Here is a 19,320-nt window from a genome sequence, read left to right as displayed (position 1 = left end):
CCCTCTCCTCCCTCCCAGCGGGCTCTATTTCTGTATCCATAAAATGGGAATGATACTGGCAGGGCTGACTTTGAGACGCGTTTCTAGAGGTCCCTGCATGCAGTCTACAAGCTCGGGGACAGTAGGTGTTGCCGTGATTGTTACCATGAAATGACCGTTCCACATGTGACCAGTTGGCTCTGGCCGAGGGCACTAGCCACAGAGGGCCAGAAACATCCTTCAACGTGAATTTTCCCGAGAGCAGGGGGGAGGCCCCTACGATCAGGCAGCTGTGATGTATACTGCTTCTCAAGGTGACGGTGACACTCTTCACGGCTCAGGCTTGGTTAACGTCGAGTTAAAGATGGCAGCCAGTAAACCTGGCCCTCAGCCTCTCTAACCATCCGGCAGAGGAGTGGAGATTGCAGACGACGTTTCCATCCACACAGTGACAGAGACACAGCCTGTTACTGGATTCGTCTGCTTAATTCCCAGGCCTGCCTGATGTGTGTCCTACACACGGACGTACAGAGAGGTTGGGACCAGGTTTGCAGGTCGTCATCCTACCAAAGGCTGGCATGCCAGTCTCCTTTACGTGCTAATTCTGCACCAAGCTTCATCCGTGGAGACTTTCTCTCCTCAAAACCCGTGAATTCATAGAGGAAACAATACACTCTGAAGGCGAAACTTGATACATACATTGAAATTATAGGAAGAACCCCCAAACGTACCTAGGTTTAGTATATATTCTGGTGTATGTATAATTCTCTGTCTTAATTTGCCAAAAAAAAAAGTTGTCAAAAATCAAATTAAGTGTCGGATCTGGCTTGCCAACATATGTGGCTGTACGAACGCCAGGCATCTGAAGACCCACGTCCCCAGGACCCTTTTCTTCTGGCCGTTTGCTTTGGGGTCATTTTCACACTGACTTTTTCTTCTCCTTTGTGTTTGGACCGAAGGCACGAAATTGCCCAGCGGAGGTGAAACCTTGAGGATCTCAGCACACTGAGGGAGCTGTTTGTGTCACCTTCACACCATCCTCTCCCTTAAACGCCTGCATTTATCTGCTTGAAACCAGCTGTTAGATGGGTCAGCACCCGCGCTGTCCTCAGATCCTTTACTGATATTGACACTTGAATCCAAACAAACCCGAAACGGAACAGCACCCCTGACAGGCACAGGCCATCCCCCGAGGCCCCACGGACGCTTGTTAGCCTTTAAGGAAAAGTAGACGGTGCTGGTGTTGGTTTCTTGATGAAATATCGAGGAACACAACGTGGGCACAGATGTTACCACGATAAGTAAGGTTTCCAGAGTTTGGGGAACACATTGAGCGCTTACCAATTACGGAAAAGCCTGTTCCTCCGGGAGGGTTCAGTCGTGCCCCCTCCACGGCCCGTCTCTCACGCTCACGGGTCTTTGCTGCCGCCGATCGGGGAGCTCCAGCAGGGGCCCCCGCACCGCAGGCCGAGATGGTCATGCTTCCAGGCCGGCCGGCAGGGCACCAGGCCACATGGGGTGTGCAGGTCAAGTGCACACCCTTGCTGAGTGTCCACAAAGGCACGTGAGTGCCCCTGGGCGGTCGTGATAACCCACAAGCTACTGAAATAGAAAAGTCACTCAGCACAAACATCGCAGCCTAAGCAGTTAACGTCTCATTCACATCTTCTTTCTGCCCATTGCTTCGCTGGATTATTTGTTTTTCGGGTGGAAGTTTGGTGAGTTCTTTATAGATTGTGGATACTAGCCCTTTGTCCAATATGCCATTTGCAAATATCTTTTCCCATTCCGTTGGTTGCCTTTTAGTTTTGTTGATTGCTTCCTTTGCAGTGCAGAAGCTTTTTATCTTCATGAGGTCCCAACAGTTCATTTTTGCTTTTAATTCCCGTGCCTTTGAGGATGTGTCAAATAAGAAATTGCTGCGGCTGAGGTCAGAGAGGTTTTTTCCTGCTTTCTGCTCTAGGGTTTTGATGGTTTCCTGTCTCACATTCAGGTCCTTTATCCGTTTTGAGTTTATTTTTGTGAATGGTATAAGAAAGTGTTCTAGTTTCATTCTTCTGCATGTTGCTGTCCAGTTCTCCCAGCACCATTTGTTAAACAGACCGTCTTTTTTCCATTGGATATTCTTTCCTGCTTTGTCGAAGATTAGTTGGCCATACTTTTGTGGCTCCAATTCTGGAGTCTCTATTCCATTGGTCTATGTGTCTGTTTTTGTGCCAATACCACGCTGTCTTGATGATTACAGCTTTGTAGTAGAGGCCAAAGTCTGGGATTGTGATGCTTCCTGCTTTGGTTTTCTTCTTCAATATTACTTTGGCTATTTGGGGTCTTTTGTGGTTCCATACAGATTTTAGGATTTGACCAACAGACGCACGAAAAGATACTCAATGTCATTCCTCATCAGGGAAATACAAATCAAAGCCACACTGAGATACCACCTCACGCCGGTGAGAGTGGCTAAAATGAACAAGTCAGGAGACTGTAGATTCTAGCGAGGATGTGGAGAAACAGGAACCCTTGTGCACTGTTGGTGGGAATGCAAACTGGTGCAGCCGCTCTGGAAAACAGTGTGGAGTTTCCTCAAAAAATTAAAAATAGAACTACCCTATGACCCAGCAATAGCACTGCTAGGAATTTACCCAAGGGACACAGGAGTGCTGATGCAGAGGGGCACTTGAACCCCAGTGTTTATAGTGGCACTTTCAACCATAGCCAAAGTATGGAAAGAGCCTAAATGTCCATCAACTGACGAATGGATAAAGAAGATGTGGCTTATATATACAATGGAATACTACTTGGCAATGAGAAAGAATGAAATCTGGCCATTTGTAGCCATGTGGATGGAACTGGAGGGTCTTATGCTAAGTGAAATAGGTCAGGCAGAGAAAGACAGATATCATATGTTTTCACTCATATGCAGATCCTGAGAAACTTAACAGTGGGGAGGGGAAGGGGGGAAAAAGTTACAGAGAGGGAAGGAGGCAAACCATAAGAGACTCTTAAAAACTGAGAATAAACCAAGGGTTGATGGGGGCTGGAGGAGAGGGGAAAGTGGGTGATGGGCATTGAGGAGGGCACCTGTTGGGATGAGCACTGGGTGTTGTATAGAAACCAATTTGACAATAAATTATAAAAAAAAAATCTCATTTGTAACTGATTGAAAGAGCACCCCTCCAAGCCATTCTTCGTGGGATTCCAGCAAAGAGAAACCAACTGTAACAAATCTGACACCTTATTGGAGCACACACCAATCTCCCCACGCTGACTTACGGCAGCTAATTAAACGCATTGCTGTCCCGTGTCGCTCTGCAAATTGAACCACTCCAGTGTGCTGGAGATCAACGAAGGACTGATAATCAAATTATCCCCACCCACTGTCCCTGCAGACACACAAAAGTGCCCATCCCGCCTCCTGCTAGGTGCTCCCGAGGGTTCCCGGGTAAGGCAGCCGCGATGCGATGGATGCAATAAAACCCTTTTCCCTAAGTCAGGAGCCATGTGGCACCATCAGGAGAAGCTGTGTTCAGTCTGTCCTTCTAATGTGCTGACTCCATTGCCCAGATCAGAAACCACTCGCAGGAGCTCCCGGTCCTCTTCCCTCTTAGAGCATCGGAATCAGTCACATTTATGTCAGAATGATCCACATACATGATGTCCTTAAAAATGATAATTGTGTCAGAACACAACTAATTTTTAAATATATCTATTTCTAAACACTCCACAAACTAAAAAAACCACTCAGCGTGTCACGAGTCTCTTAGACTTTGCTACTTAGGTGCTCCAAGTGCCTACACATCAGATGCACGAAAGGATCGTTGAAGTCTAGATCCCAATGTTTGCCCACTCAGGTCCTTCTGCCGTGTGACCTCCTGAGCCAGACGCTTGCCTACTGCCTTCAAATGGCCACCTTGCTCATTTCTCTTGCAGAGAGCACCACAGGGCTGCCCCAGATGCCGAGTGACCCTACGGGGATTTGGTTGGTAAATGCCAAGGGAGCATGAACAATTTTATACCCAAATTAGCCGTTAAAAAACAAAGAACAGATTTTTCTGTAGCAGAAAATGCCCATTTCCTTTTGCTCTTTGAACCAGTGTTTCCAATCTAATATATCTATCACTTTTCCCCAGATGTAGGCTATCTCATGATTCGAAGCCTCACATTTGTTTCCGCAGAGACCATCCCAGGTGGGGAGCCTCCAACACAGCCCTGGCCAGGTGGCTGCCCCCCGCCTACGAAGACGGCATCAGCGAGGCCAGGGGGTGGAACCCCCACGTCCTGTACAACGGCTTTCCACTGCCCCCCGTACGTAGCTCACCACGCTGTGTCCCCACGATGCTCCCCGGCCACCCGCCACCTCGGAGGAAGCCAGCCTGCTCAGGGCAGTGGGCTCGGAGAGTCCCCGTCCACCCTCACGACCCCTGTGCTCCAGGGCACAGAGAGACCCCAGTCACCAGCCAGGGAGCACAACAAGGCAGATTTAAGTTAAAGTTCCTCTAACTCTCTGCTCGTCACCTCATTTCAGTATTTGAAAGAAATCCTCTATGCATGGGCAGAGGAGGAGGTGTATTCAAAGATTCTTAAAGTTACGTAATTCATTCATTCATGCAAAACCGTGGATGGTTGCCGCTTTACTCCCAGAGGCAAATTATTTGCTAAGCAAACTCATATCCAATCCACTGATCAATTTGGTTAAAAAAATAGATATTTGACCCTCCATTTGACTACTTGCTTCCATGAACAAACCAGTCTGCTTGGTCCCGTCCTGTATGTGACAGTGGAACTCTCCAGAAACATAAAAGGGACGCCCTGTTTAGTGTGAGAAGTCAGGATGTGACCACGCCAGCTTGGGGACCGCCACCCCGTCCCCAGGCTCCCCTACGGAAACCAACAGCTTCCCTGGGAGGTCTTCCGTTGGCTGACAGGCAGGAGGACAGGAGCCGCCTGGTGTCAGAGCCGCATCGTGGGCTCCCTGCGGTTGGCACAGGCCCCTCTGGGTGTGCTAACCCGTACTTTTCTGCAGGTCACTTGCAGCCTCCATTCAGCTGCCTGGGTAATGAGGTAATAACACCTTTCCTGTCCTGCACTAGCTGCCAGACCTGTCGGAGCCCTGAGGCTTTCTGAACTCTCAGTGTTGAGGGCAACCCCGCCAGAATTATACAGCTACTCAGGTCAGAGCTCAGGTACCTTTAACGGGATGTATTAGTTTCCTGCTGCTGCTGTAACAAGTTAGCACAATTTTAGTGGCTTAAACTACGCAAAGTTACCAGAAGTCTGACATGGGTCTCACTGGCCTCCAATCCAGGTGTGGGCTGGGCTTCGTTCCTCCTGGAGGCTGGGGTCTGCTTCTTGGCCCCCTGGCTTCCAGGGACACTGCCTCCTTGGCTCTTGCCCCCCCAAAGCTGCATCCCCTCTGCCTACAGTCAGGAGAAGCTCTCCGATTTTAAGAACCATGTGATTGCATGGGATCCACTTGGAAACCCAGGGTAGCCCCCTGTCTTGAGGTCCTTACAGTAATCACATCCACAAAGGTGTCAAGGCCTGGGGAACAGCCCTCCGTGGCCCTGTCCTCTGAGTCATGACCTCTGTCACACCAATGGTTAGATGTGTAATAAATTACCTAATTTAATCCCCACAATGATCCTGAACTATCAACATTTCATACTCACATACAGATCATGAAACTAAGACTCAGGGCAGTTAACTAAGGCCCCCCAATCACCACAAACCAATGCATTATGCTGAAGGCAGCCTGGATGTGTCCACCCACCCTAATGCCACAGACTCGAACTTCTGAGTGCCAGCCATCCGTGAATGGGCGCAGCCTCCTGTCCTGTGAACGAGCACGGCCCTACGACCCTCAGGGTCCCCCAGTGTGCTCTTTCTATGCCGATGGCCTTCCCACATGACAAACTGGTCTCTTTCGCCCAGGTCCGGGAGGTGACAAGGCAAGTTATTCGAGTTTCCAACGAGGCCGTCACGGAAGATGACCAATATTCTGATCTCCTGATGGTGTGGGGCCAATATATTGATCACGACATCGCATTCACCCCTCAGAGCACCAGGAAAGTTGCATCTGAAGGAGAAGCCGATTGCCAGTTGACCTGCAAAAACCAAGACCCGTGCTTTCCCATACAGGTACAAATTTAAACTTCTTCACATTGGTTACAAAAGTAATAGATGTCGTTTAAAAAATCAAACAGAAGTCTAAAATGAAAGGTCAAAACCTATGGATGCGGCCAGAAATTGCCTGTGCGTGTATGTACATAAGGTGTCCTTATGTGCGTACAGGAGCCTCACGCACAGCTCGTGTGTCGCACTATGTGCGTTGCTCCCAACTTGGTGTGGGTCTCCGAGCAGTAGTTATAGTTCTCCCCGTGTCATTAAGTGGACAGAAACGTGATTGTTTTAAGACTTCGACAGTCCTGCAGTACGCGTCATAACTTACTAACGATTAGCTTCTTCATGAGCATTTAGGTGGTTTTAAGCTTTGTTGTTTTAAAATGCTGTCGCAAATAACAAAGCGGGCGCACACCTGGACATAGAGCCTGGGGCACGCATGCACACTTAGCGGGCACATCGGCAGGGCTAACGGTGCAGAGCTGGGGGAGCACAGAATGCGCCCACAGACACTGCAAATCTGGTCTCTGTAAATATTGTGCTAATTTCCTCTCTTACTAGCAAGGGAAAAGACAGTGCAGGTAAGGGTTTAATCACTTCTCTTTGGAAAACATCCTCAAAGGTCGGGGGTAGGGGGGCACTTTCTACCCAAAAGCAGACTGTCTGGGCCGTGTCCCCTAGGTACCACACACCTTCCTGGAGCAGCCACTCCGGCCCCGCTGTGCCCGAGCTTGGTGGGAGGTCCCGATAAGAGAACCAGAAGTTAGGACCCTTCGGGTGTCTGCAGAGGAGGCCCCAACAGGCCAGGCATCTAAACAAAACAGACCAAAAGGAAAGATTGTGGAGAAGGGGTGAAAGGGCACCATGGGGCCTGCACCAATCACAGCTAAGGAAACTCCAGCCTCCTCCGAATGTCCTGACCCTGGCAGGAAGGGGGAGCTGGAGGGGGACAAGTGGGCGGGGCAGGAGACAGAAGTGGGCGGGGCAGACAGCGGCACCGGTGTCCTAGGGTCCTGGCTCGCCTAGAGCTTTCAGGGTGTCTGCAGAGGCCCAGTGACCCGGTCTCCCCTTTCCCGGCAGCTACCCACCAACGGCTCGGGGACCTCAGGCCGGTCCTGTTTGCCATTTTACCGCTCCTCCGCGGCCTGTGGCACCGGTATCCAAGGCGCCTTCTTTGGCAACCTGACCTCGGCGAACCCGCGACAGCAGATGAACGGGCTGACCTCTTTCCTGGACGCGTCCACCGTGTACGGCAGCTCCCCGGCCTTGGAGAAGCAGCTGCGCAACTGGACCAGTGCAGAGGGGCTGCTCCGGGTCAACACGCGCCACTGGGACGCCGGCCGCGCCTACCTGCCCTTCGCGCGGCCACCTGGGCCCATGGGCTGCGCGCCCGAGCCCGGCACCCGTGGGACGGCCCAGGCGCCTTGCTTCCTGGCCGGGGACGGCCGTGCCAGCGAGGTCCCCGCCCTGACGGCCTTGCACACACTGTGGCTGCGGGAGCACAACCGCCTGGCCGTGGCGCTCAAGGCCCTCAACGCGCACTGGAGCGCGAACACCGCCTACCAGGAGGCGCGCAAGGTGGTGGGCGCCTTGCACCAGGTGTGAGAGGTCACTGGGGCGCCCTGTGCTAGCGTGAGCGACGGGAGCTGGGCGGGAGGGGAGCACGGGAGCCCCGAGGTTCAGGAATAGAGCTCCGGAAGGAGCTGCATGCTTGTGTAAGCGGGGTGGGGTGGGGGGGGAGCCCCGTGGTGCGGGGAGGGGTGGGGGTTAGAGGGCGGGAGCCCCGTGGTGCAGGAGTAGAGCTCCGGAAGGAGCTGCGCGCTTGTGTAAGCGGGGTGGGGTGGGGGGGGAGCCCCGTGGTGCCGGGAGGGGTGGGGGGTAGAGGGCTGGAGCCCCCTGGTGCAGGGGGCGGGGTAAGAGCACAGGAGCCCAGTGCTGTGGGGGTGGTGCTAGAGGGTGGAGCCGGTCGTAGGAACCTGATGCCCACGCTTACATAGACCCGCAGGCGGTGGAGGGGAGCTCACTTCTGAGTCACATTCACGATTCACAGAGGGGAACACGCGGTGGGCGAAATAAAAGAAGTGATAACCACGTAGGGCCTGCGAAGGGGCGTTTAGGCAGATTTGGAGGACGGCAATGTAATGTGACCCAGAAACCCGCCATCGTCTTCTGGCAAAGTCAAACAGCTCGTCAGACACGCTCTGACCTTGAACAAAGTGGCCTCCGATGCAGGCGCATCGGTTCTCAGACAGGGTCCCGTCGGGGGCGTCCCGCCCCCCGCTCTGCCATGGCGCGTGTCCCCTTGTTTTCTGTGTCGTGTCGTGTCTGTGCCCCTTCCCCGAACGCACGCTCCGCGGGGACAGACAGCGTGTTTCCCACCTGTCCGGTATGAGCAGGGGTCCAGGTCCGAGGGCAAGAACGAAGCAGAGCCCCCCCCCATCACCCCGGAGCCCCTCCCTGCGGCTGCCCAGGACGTTACAACATTTCTGAGACTCACATTTCACTTTCAAATTTCCTTCTGTGTTTTCTTCAGTCAATAGCTTCTCTTTGGGGTTTTTGCAAATGCCTTGGAAACCTTAAAATAACGATAGGTTGCATTGAAAGAGTTGGTAAAACCCTTGCAGGGGCATGGGCTGCGTCGTGGGGGCCCCTCAGCCCCTGGACAGACAGCCCTGTGCAGGGTGGGGGGGGCGTGTGCCCTGCCCCAGGTCAAGGAAGGGGCTCCCACGAGGGGAACCCACAGGTGTAGAACAAACAAAAACCTTGTGGAGAAGTCACTTTGAGGCCTTACTGCAGCGCAGGGCGAGCTGAGACCTGGTCCAGTCAGGGGACTGCACCTGTCTCTCCGCTGGGTCCCGTGATCCTGAAGGGCACCTGGGGAGGGTCACAGGCCGCGTCAGTCCTGTCCCCTTAGACAGAGCGATGCATCTTCCAGGTTGGGACCAAATTAGGACGAGGCCTCATTTACAAAACCCACACGCGGGTTCGGCTCCTGTGGCGACCCCTGCCGGCCCCTTGCCTTCGTGCTTCTGTTACAACGAACTAACCACCTGACGGACACAATTCAGGGGGGGAAGGAGTGACAGGGTGTTTCTCTCGGCCTAAATTTTAACTGGCGAGGACCCTTCAATCCGACGTAGCCCTCGGCTTGCGCGCCATTTCCTTCCCGCTTCCGGGCGGGGAGTCCAGCAGCGCCCCGGACCCTCTCTGTAAGTAACATGTCTGCCACGTGGACACCACACCGCACACCCAGCACAGAAAACCACGGCTGTTTCCTGCTTTCACGGAAACTCCACGAAAGAGGTTCTCCAGATGAGGAAGCCGGTCCAGAGAGGCCCCCGGCCCTCCCAGAGTAGCGCAACTAAGAAGGAGGAGGTGGGATTCGAACTCCCGGCTCCGAATCCTGAGCCTCTGGTCTCAGGTTCCGCAAAACGCCTGGACTTCTGACTCGCGCTCTGAGTTCAGGCGTCGCCGGAGTGCCCACGGGTGAAGCGCGGTGCAGTGCCACAGCCCCGGTGTCTGCGTGGTGTGCAGCCACGTTTTGTGTGGCCTTCCCTGCGGGGTGTCTGGGGGTGTCGCTGACACGCGCCCCGTCCCGTAAATGCCAGAGCTGTGAGGTCGCTACTCGCATCCGTTCAGCTGGTTGCCTGTTCCCTTGCCTGGATGGCACGTCCCTCCTGGAACACCTCTGCCCCCGGGCATGTGCAGGAGGAAGTCCTCCCCTGTCTCTGCACGTGGCCCCAGTCTGGCCCCCGGGCCCTGCTGGAGGCGCCCCGCTCAGAAACTCCTGTTTTCCCTTTCCGTAGATCATCACCATGCGAGACTACATCCCCAAAGTCCTGGGCCCCGAGGCCTTCCAGCAGCACGTGGGCCCCTATGAGGGCTATGACCCCACCGTGGACCCCACCGTGTCCAACGTGTTCTCCACGGCCGCCTTCCGCTTCGGCCACGCCACGGTGCACCCGCTGGTGCGGCGGCTGGACGCCAGCTTCCGGGAGCACCCCGCGCTCCCCCCGCTGCGGCTGCAGGACGCCTTCTTCAGCCCCTGGAGGGTCCTCAAGGAAGGTGCGCCCCCTCCCGCAGGCTCCCCGGCACAAGCGCCCACAAACCCGTGGTGACGGCAGGCTTTCCGCTCCCAGCACATTTGGCCGAATTCTGTGTGGTTATCGGCCTTTACGGGGAAAGTCAACACCTCGAAGCTTTTTAAAGGCTCGACCGCTCATCAGAAAACCTCCTCCCGGATTCTGAAGCTCTTCAGAGTCCGCAGGGTGGCCACCTGAGGTGCAGCCCCCCTCCACCTAGTGTTTCAAAGCTCGTGTAGAAACCTCGTTAGCACACGTTCGTTACAAGTAACACCGTCCTCACTGGTGCACAAGGTGAGAACGTCAGGACTGCGGGTTCCTTCTCTGGGTCCCCTTTGGGCCTGCAGCCTGCCCCCTACGCTCACCAGTCAGTCCCCTGGGAGGCCCGGCCAGGTGGCGACCCACCCACACGGCAGAACCCAAGCAGCACTGGGAAGCCCTCGGAGTCACGTGAAGGGAATTCGAGAACCTGAAGGGCTCAACCGTTAAGAACAAGCAGAGCTGGCCGTCGGAGGTGCTGTGGTTTTCCCAGGACTCGTGAGACAATCTTGGCCTCTTCCGTGATATTTTCCAGGCGGTTTGGACCCCCTCGTGAGGGGCCTTCTCTCGAGACCAGCCAAGCTGCAGGTACAGGACCAGCTGATGAACGAGGAGCTGACAGAGAGGCTGTTCGTGCTGGGGAGCTCGGGCATGCTGGACCTGGCGTCCATCAACCTGCAGCGGGGCCGGGACCACGGCCTGCCAGGTCTGCCTGCTCCCGGCTCCTCCCTGGGCTCCTCCCTGGGCTCCTCCTTGGGCTCACCTCCCCAGACTCACTTCCCCGGGCTCCTCCCTGGCTCACCTCCCACCTGGGCCTGTCTTCTCAGAAGTAAATGCATCGCCAACCTTTGTCCAGTCTCTAAGAAATGGGCTTTCCAAGCACCCTCGTTCATCCACTGGGAGCTCATTCAGCTTGCTCAGAGGACAGGCCCGCAGGGCGTCCGGGGCCTCCCAGTGGGGCAGGAGCAGGGGGTTTAAAAAGAGGAAAAGGGAGATGGTCTGGCCTCCCAGCAGCCCACACGAGGCACAGCTCCAGGGGAGTCAGAGGCGGCTGTCCTGCCCGCCCCTCCCTGTCACCGTCCCAATCAGCACACAGCCTTCTGCTGCCTCCAGGCCGTCTCACCCCAGCAGTCTGATTCCCTGGCCACTGTGTGGGTGGGAACCCTCTTCCCAGGAGGCTCTTAGCTCCCCACCCCCACCTGCCGTGCCCACTCAGGCCCCATCACCCTTACCTGTCCTAACCCTCGCCGCCCCGGCCCTGAGACCCTCTGGGATGCCCTCCGTGGCCTTTCTTCTGGGGCGCCCATAGTTGGGCTGTCTGGCCAGCCTTTGGTAGCCACCCGAGGCCCCTGCCGCCTGCCATCCAGTCTCTGTGTGTAGACACGCCTCCCCTGGTGCCTGGGGAGCCCCTCCGGGTCAGGGGCCACGCCTGACGTGTCCCTTCTCTGCATGTGTTGGGGACTCACAGACCGGCCGTGGGAAACCAGGCCCACCTGCTCAGAGCCCCCCACACGTGTCCCCTCTTACCTCCCCCTCAAAGGCCCGGGAGGTGAGTTATGATCACGGTAAAACGTGGCATCTGGGGTCTGGCATTATTGTGCCTCCCGCTGGGTTTATGAACTAGCCCTTCAGGAAGGCCCCGACGTCGGTGCCGGAACGTTCCGGCACGTCGGGTAGTGGGCGGGTTCTCTGTAGCCAGGCGTCCTGGACGGGACCGGCGAGCCGTGGCTGCGGTGAGGCAGGCGGGGCGGACGCTACAGCCCCTCCCCCTGCAGGCTACAACGCGTGGAGGCGGTTCTGCGGCCTGCCCGCACTGGAGACCCGCGCCCACCTGCGCACGGCCACTGCCAACGCCAGCATCGCGGGCCGGATGATGGACCTGTATGGTCACCCGGACAACATCGACGTCTGGCTGGGCGGCTTGGCAGAGACCTTCCTCCCCCGGGCGCGCACGGGGCCGCTGTTCGCCTGCCTCATCGGGAGACAGATGAAGGCCCTGAGGGACGGAGACCGGTGGGTGCACCCGACCGGGCCATCGTGCGGGAGGCGACCCCGGGTCACCCCAGACGGGGCTCACGCAGGCCAGCACCCTGTGAGCTGCTGCGGATGCGTCCCAACCGCCCGGCCTCACCTGTGAGCAGGTGTCGCGTGGAGAGCGCGTGTTTCTGGCGCCAGAAGCCCGCTGTGGGGTGTTCTCTGACACGTCTGCCCGGTGGGGCAGATGGACGCTAACCCGGGCCTGAGGCCCAGGCCCGCGAGGGCGCCCTCTGAAGGCTCAGCCTCGGCCCGGGCCCCGCGAGGACCCTGAGGGTCCTGGCTCTGGGCCCGGCATGGCGGGCGTGAGAAGTCTGGAAGCACGCGGACCGCAACGGCCGCCCGGTCCCAGGCCCTCTCCTCTCGCGCAGGTTCTGGTGGGAGAGCAGCGGGGTGTTCACGGAGGCCCAGCGGCGCCAGCTGGCCAGGCATTCCCTGTCCCGGGTCATCTGTGACAACACGGGTCTCCCCAGCGTGCCCCCTGACGCCTTCCTGGTCGGAAGATTCCCGAGGGACTTTGAGTCGTGCGAGAACATTCCAGGCCTGAACCTGGACGCGTGGAGGGAGGTCCTTCCTCAAGGTGACGTAACGCCCTTCTTAACTTCTGTCGTGGCACATGCGTTATTTGCAAGGACGGGGGAGGCGGGCGCCCCACACGTGAGCTGCACATGGGACCCTCGAGTCGGGGTGGGCAGGCGGACAGGTGAGCGCATGAGCCTCGGGGGCACAGGTGTCTGCTGGGCCTCAGTGGTGCCGTCTGCAGAGCTCTGCCCAGTGCCAAGAAGCTGCATGGCCCGCTGGGCTGTGGCAGAAATGTCTCTGGCTGGAAGGCGGGAGGTGAGGGGGGTGGGGGGAGTGAGGGGGTGAGGGAGTGAGGAGGAGGCAGGAGGTGAGAGCCCTGAGAGGCGCCAGGGGGCAGGAAGGCTGGGTAGGCCTCCCAGGGAGGAGTTGATGCAGGAGGAAGGTGCAGGCACAGCGTCCTGGACGCCATTGCTATGTCTGGTGACCAGGGAGCAGCGTGTCGGGGGGCTGCAGAGCCTGGGGGGGGACCTGGCCCGGAGCCGGCGTCCTGAGGCGGGTGGGGTTGGCTCTGAAGCCAGTGCTCCTGGTCGTGCGCGGCTGGACCAACCCGCGGGACGTGGGGTCCGAGTGGCGGGCAGAGGCGGGGCGGAGCCGCCAGTGAGCGCTGAGGGCACCCGCCTTCCGTCCCTGTGCAGGTGACGCGTGTGGCCTCCAGGGCGGAGTGGACAACGGGGACTGGGCGCTGTGCGGCGAGCCCGGGCAGCGCGTGCTGGTGTTTTCCTGCCACCACGGGTTTCGGCTGCACGGCCCGGAGCAGGTGGCCTGCTCCCCCCGGGGCGGGCGCTTCCAGCCCCCCGTGTGCAGAGGTCAGTGCTCCTCAGCCCCCGCTTCACCCCCAAATCTGTGCCCATCAGACCGGGAGTAAGCGCAAGTGTGGCTCCTGAAAAGGCGCCTCTGAGCGTAACGACCCTCCCAGGTGGCGGGGAAATAAAGTGTCTCCTGGGTGGGGGTGCCCTCGTGGACTGCTTTCTAGATGCGTCACAACCGTCACGTTGGCACGCAGGTATTAGGGACAAGTCAGTGACTCACAGGAGAAGGTTCTAGAGCCACATTCTCGAGTGGAACTTGAAGGAGGGAGGTGCTTCCTCTCGGAACGCCCTGGGACACACTTGTCGCCCGGCTTGCGCACCTGGGCATGTGGGCGCCCCCAGGTCACCTCCCATCCGTTCGTCCAGCCTGGCTGCTGGCAGCGGTGCGGGGGGAGGGGCGCGAGCGCAGGTGAGGGTCCCCGAGCGGCCCTGCGGAGGAGCGGGCAGAATGGCCGTCTGCAGCAGATGCCCATGTGTGGGTCCCTGAGGCCGGGGACTCCTGGTGACCGCAGGCCCGCTGGCTGAGAAGTGCCCCACAAACCGTGCGTGCACCCCACCGGGCCGCAGCAGCTGGGGAAGCGATGCCGGAGGCACACAGGCTCCGCTCATCGGCCCACGACCTTGGCCACGACTGCCCCTGGGAGGAGCCTGGCGGCAGGCAGGGAGCCGCGCGCGGGCTGCTTGTTAGGAGCTGCTGACGGCCCAGCGGGCACAGGGGTGCAGCCACGCAGGAGTTTCAGTTCAGGAAGAGGAAAGCATTCTGGAGGTGGATGGAGGCCGCGAGAGCGAGCTTACGGCCACGGAAATGCTCAGCTAGAAGTGGTTCACGTTGCGGACGTTTTGCCTCGGTGACGAAGATGCGGTTCCGGTCTCGGAGGCCAGCGGTGTCTTGTCCCCAAGGGCTGCGGTGGTCACACAAGAGAGACTGACGGAGACCGTGAGCGCCAAGGCCGGGCTGCAGTGCGGTCCTGTGCACCTGCTTGGCGAGGGCCGGGGTCTGGGAGGGGTCGGGGTCCCCGGAGGGGCCCGGTGGCTGGCCCCAGAGTCGTGTCCAGGGAGAGCCCTGAGGAGCAGTCGCCAGAACAGGAGCGGCCAGGTGAGACCCTGCCGGCTCGGGGGAGCGTATCGCCAGGCCCAGGGCTGGACCTGAAAACCCCCGTGCCCAGATTTGCGCGAGCAGGACGTGAGCGCCGAGGCTGGTGGACACCCCACGCCTCATCCGACGTGGTCGGGGGGAAGCCAGAGCTTTGCCCTCGAGGTTCACAGGAACCCACGGTGCCATGGGTTACACCCTTTTTGCCTAAATACCTAGACGTTTTACGTGTGGATTCAGGCGGATTTTAGCCCTCGTGACCCCAGAGCTCTATTCCTGACGTCCCGTCTCACACCCATCGGGTGTTTCTTCTTCCTTAATCAGCCGTCTGCCCGGTGCATGCCTGGCTCGTGCTGACCACTAGCAGTGAACGTCACTCGGTTCTGAACCCCGGTGGGGTGAACCCGGCAGCCTTCGGGGGGCATGGCCCGCCGCGTGGACACAATTCCTGGCTCACGGTCCCCCCCCTGGGCGCCCAGAGCTCCCGAGTCTGGACCTACCTGCCCGGATACCAAGACCCTGTCGGGCAGGGCGGCTCTGAGAAGCCTGCTCCCGGTCTAATGATCCTGCCCCCCGCTGGCCCGCGCCCCCGCTCACCCTGCCTGGGCCACCTCAGTAGCTTTGTCATCTGCCCCCAAACCAAGAGCTTCTGTGACTCCGCGTTGGCAGAGGCGACTTGACCGAGGGGGGTCATCCGTGTCTGTGGCTTCTCCGTTCCGCTTAGTCACAGGCACAGCGAAAGCACAGGCAGATGCCCAGCGTTACCAACATAGCGAGTCCAGAGCCGGTGGGTTGGATTTTGGTGCATCCACACCGGGAACTCTCGTGCTGAATAAATTAGCAGTGTGTCCACTGACGTGAGATACTGTCCACAGATTCACCAGGTGAGATGCACATCACGGAGTAATGGCACAGTGGGAACCCGCTTGGGGCGAGAGGAGCCTGTTTGTAAATACTTCCAATGCCTTCGTGAAGACGACGACTCATTAATCTCGGTTTCAAACTTGGCACAGTGAGACCGGACGAGGAAGGAGAGGGTGTTAACCTTTTATTTACACGACCTGTGTTTTGTCCTCCTGCATTAACGATTAAGATATAATATCTTTAAACAAATTCTGGAAAACTCGATGCGGTGCAGCCAGTGGTATAAATGTGCTATTTCCGTACGTGGTGTTTTTCACCTGATCTGTGCCCTGCACTGTGAGTTTCTAAGTCAAGGAAAAACAGCCTTTGAACACAGTGCAGAGAGTGCTTTTCCTCGTGGGGTGAACTGATATGAACGTCAGAGCCACCTCTGTCCTCGGTGAACCACGGCGGCCACGGCTGGAGGGAGGAAAGAAAGGCTTTCCTGAGGATGCGGTGCCCGGGTCAGACGAGACACGCACTCTCCTCGTCACTCAGCCCTACTTTTCCACCAGCCCATCCACACGAAAGGCTGGTGGAAAAAGCGAACCTAGAAATTAACTGCAATGAGGCTCTTGTGAGGGCTTTGAAGTCGGGAAGCAAAGTGGATAAAACGCGGGGTGTCTGTGGCCCTTTGCTCTGTTGTTGCCCAGAGGGTGTGTGATCCATGAATACAAACCGTGGCTCCTGTGTCTACTGGACAGGGAGCCCCGGGTCAGCACCCTGAGCTCGGGAGGGGGAGACGCACCTGGGCAGGTAACGGTCCAGGAATCTAGGACTAGGCAAGCCTGAGACCAGTGTGGGTCTGTCCCACGCGTTCCGTGGCTTCCCCGGGGCAGGGGGAGCAGAAGGTGTGGGTCCCCAACCTGGGCAAACATGTCCCTCGAGACGCACCGCAGCCCTGACCCCTGGCCCCTCGGATGTGCATAATTACACCCGTTTACACGTGGGAAGAGCCCGGCTGGGGGGAGCCCGCACCCTCGACCTCCGTGTCAGGAACAACCCCGCCCCGCACGCCCACCACACGGCCTGGTCGTGCTTGGCAGCGTGGTCACGGAGTGGCCGACCGGCTCTTGAGCTGACCTCACAGGCCGACGAGAAGAGAGCAGGTGCTCCCACAGAGGCTCCCCCGAGAGGGACACGCCCCACAGGGCACTGGGGGTTCTCGCGTTCTCTAGGCAGCAGTCTGGGGGGCCTGCATTGCGCCCAGGGTGAGGACCGGAGCTGGGGAGGGGACGCCACAGGGAGCCGGGGGAGGAGACGGCGCCTGACCTCCGTGTGCTTTGTGCAGACGTGAACGAGTGTGAAGACGTGGCACAGCCCCCCTGCCACCCGTCGGCCCGGTGCCGGAACACCAAGGGCAGCTTCCGGTGTGAGTGCGCAGACCCGTACGTGCTGGGGGAGGACGGAACGACGTGCGTGGGTGAGTCCACCCTCCGCCTGCGTCCTGAGCGCGTCTGCAGTGCGCCTTCCAGAGGCCCGCAGGGTCATCCTCCTAGATGCGTGTCCCGTGACGTCCTGTGTGTGCTCCCTGTGCCGCGTCCGTGACTCTGGGTGGGAGCGGGCACCAACCAGTTCCGACCCCAGCTTGGCTGCGGGAAAGACACGACACTCGTGAAGGGCGAGGTAGCGTGGGGGCACCGCCCCGTCCTCTCCGGCACTGGGGACACCTTCCTGTCCTCTCCAGTGTGGGGGCACCGTCCCTCCTCTCCCGGGAGCTTCCGCTGTGAGGCTGGCACCACGTTTCATTCTCAGTACGGAACAGAGAGGTCCAGTGACTTGCTGGGGGTCACACAGCCACTCGGTTGCAGATCCAGGTTCCTAACTTGGCTCCTCGCCCCCGTGAAGGAGAATCTGCAGGGACAGATTTTGTTCGGGTGGGGGTGGGGCGCCAGGCCGACGGAGCCCAACTGCAAACACGCCAGGGCAGCCGGAGACCCGAAGCTGGCCACACAGCGCGGGCTGTGGGGGAGGGGAAGCAGCCGGAGGGCGTGGTCAGGCTGGGGGATTCCTGCAGAAGCAGCGAGTGTGGGGGGCGGGAGGGGCCCCTCGCTCCAGACAGACTCCAGGCGGCACCCTTGTCCCCGAATGCATGCAGCAGGCACCGCCCGGGCGCCCACATGAGGCGCAGGGATGGCGGGTGGCGGGACCCTGATGTCCCCGGCTTGGGAGGGGTCAGAGTCCTGTAGGGGAGCAAGGCACGAACCCACAGTCTCACAAGCCGCGTAGAGCCCGCCCTCGTGGTAAGTGCCACAAAGGGGCGCGTGACGTGCAGGTATGTCCGTGAGGACACCGGCCCGCCCAGGGGTTCAGGGAGCGTCTCTGTCACAGCGGGGCGCAGGCGGAGGTGAGGGGTGGAAAAGCCCTGCGGTGCCAAGGCCCTGGGGCAAGCCAGTGGGGATGATTGGGAGGAGGGGGGACAGGAGAGGCGGTGAGAGCAACGCGGAGCAGGCCCTTGTCCCCTGATGTCCCTGTGTCGGAGGGCGGGACGCCTCCTCACACCTGCACCGCAGGAGACGGCTGCCGTGGGCCAGGCCGAGGTGGCGGCAGGACGTGGGTGTTGCGACCAGAGGTGGACGCGAGGGACGAGGAACAGGGATGTGCAGGGAGCCTAGGGCGCTCCGCAGGTGGGCGGTGCAGGGGCCCGGCCAGCTTTGGGAGCAAGACGCCCATCCTGGCGCCCGTGTGTTCGCTGAGAGCGGCGGGCGCGCTCACGGTTTCCGGTCATGAGGGCCGACTGAGGGGCTGAGTGCGGGCGGGCGGGTCGAGGCCCCGTGGACGGTTCTGAAAAGCTGTGACTCGAAGTGCCCCCTGGACAGGAGCCAGTCCCGCCCCCACACGCCTCCAGTGCAGAGCACTGGTCACACGTGCCGGGCCGACCACGTGGTCCCGCCGGGGAGCCTCACCGGGCCGGAAGCGGCAGGTGGGGCGTCAGCTGCTGGAGGGCATCAGGGGCAGGTGCAGGGAAAATCCAGTCCCTGCGCTCTGGGGCCCCGGCACCCCGCTTTCAAGGCGAGGGGGGCCCCCCACGGGAGATACCCCCATCACGCCACCCTGAGGGATCTCTGTCCCCGACAGCCACATCCACGTGGCAGGTCTTACTGTGGCGCGGGCACCGGGCCTGGGCACTGCCCTTGGGGACGCATCCCGCTGCTGTCGTGGCCGGGTGTGTGTGTGTGCCCATGTGACCCGCTGTGGCTGCTTCCAGCACGCTAGGAGCTGTCTGCTCCGGATGCCCCCCCACAAGCCTCTCAGAACGATCCTGTCCCAGAGGGTGGGCTCTCAGGCGGAGGACCCCACGTGCGCACATGTTCGGCGAGGCGGGGGCCTGGTGTCGGGAAAGACGGATTCTCACCTGGGTCACTCGGCGTTGTTACCCCGTCCTGGGTGGGTGGGGACAGAGTGCAGATGCCCGTCTGCCGGAGGCTCCCCCCTCGCCTCCCCGTGACGCGGCCCCCCGCTCCCTGCGCCACACCCACTGCCCACTGGTGTCCATGACCACGTACAGGCTGAGAGACCCCAGGTGCCACGGGAAAGCTGGGCCACCGGGCACACTCACGTTGTGGGCAAAGGGCCCTTGTGTTGGTGCGTTTTGTGCACGATCGTTAATGGCCACACGTGCGTGCAGGCTTTCCTCGAATCAGGGTAGGTGAGAGAAGACCCCACGGCAGCCGCACGGAGC

At 59.3% G+C, this 19,320-nt stretch overlaps 1 protein-coding gene across 1 annotated transcript in view; it reads left to right on the top strand.

Annotated features, from left to right (window-relative positions):
• The window catches only part of TPO (thyroid peroxidase), a 47,670-nt gene that overhangs the window by 17,121 nt on the left and 11,229 nt on the right, over nucleotides 1–19,320 (top strand). Inside the window, exons 6-14 of the mRNA XM_045055112.1 lie at nucleotides 4,152–4,281; nucleotides 5,908–6,114; nucleotides 7,177–7,695; nucleotides 9,903–10,161; nucleotides 10,753–10,923; nucleotides 11,993–12,230; nucleotides 12,623–12,831; nucleotides 13,469–13,639; nucleotides 16,930–17,061. Of these exons, the coding sequence (XP_044911047.1) occupies nucleotides 4,152–4,281; nucleotides 5,908–6,114; nucleotides 7,177–7,695; nucleotides 9,903–10,161; nucleotides 10,753–10,923; nucleotides 11,993–12,230; nucleotides 12,623–12,831; nucleotides 13,469–13,639; nucleotides 16,930–17,061 (2,036 nt within the window). The remainder of the gene's footprint in view (nucleotides 1–4,151; nucleotides 4,282–5,907; nucleotides 6,115–7,176; nucleotides 7,696–9,902; nucleotides 10,162–10,752; nucleotides 10,924–11,992; nucleotides 12,231–12,622; nucleotides 12,832–13,468; nucleotides 13,640–16,929; nucleotides 17,062–19,320) is intronic.

This window comes from Felis catus, chromosome A3 (genome assembly GCF_018350175.1).
Source record: "Felis catus isolate Fca126 chromosome A3, F.catus_Fca126_mat1.0, whole genome shotgun sequence".
NCBI lineage: Eukaryota > Metazoa > Chordata > Mammalia > Carnivora > Felidae > Felis > Felis catus.
Note: the sequence above shows the minus strand (reverse complement) of the source record. Positions and strands in the feature narration are given on the sequence as shown.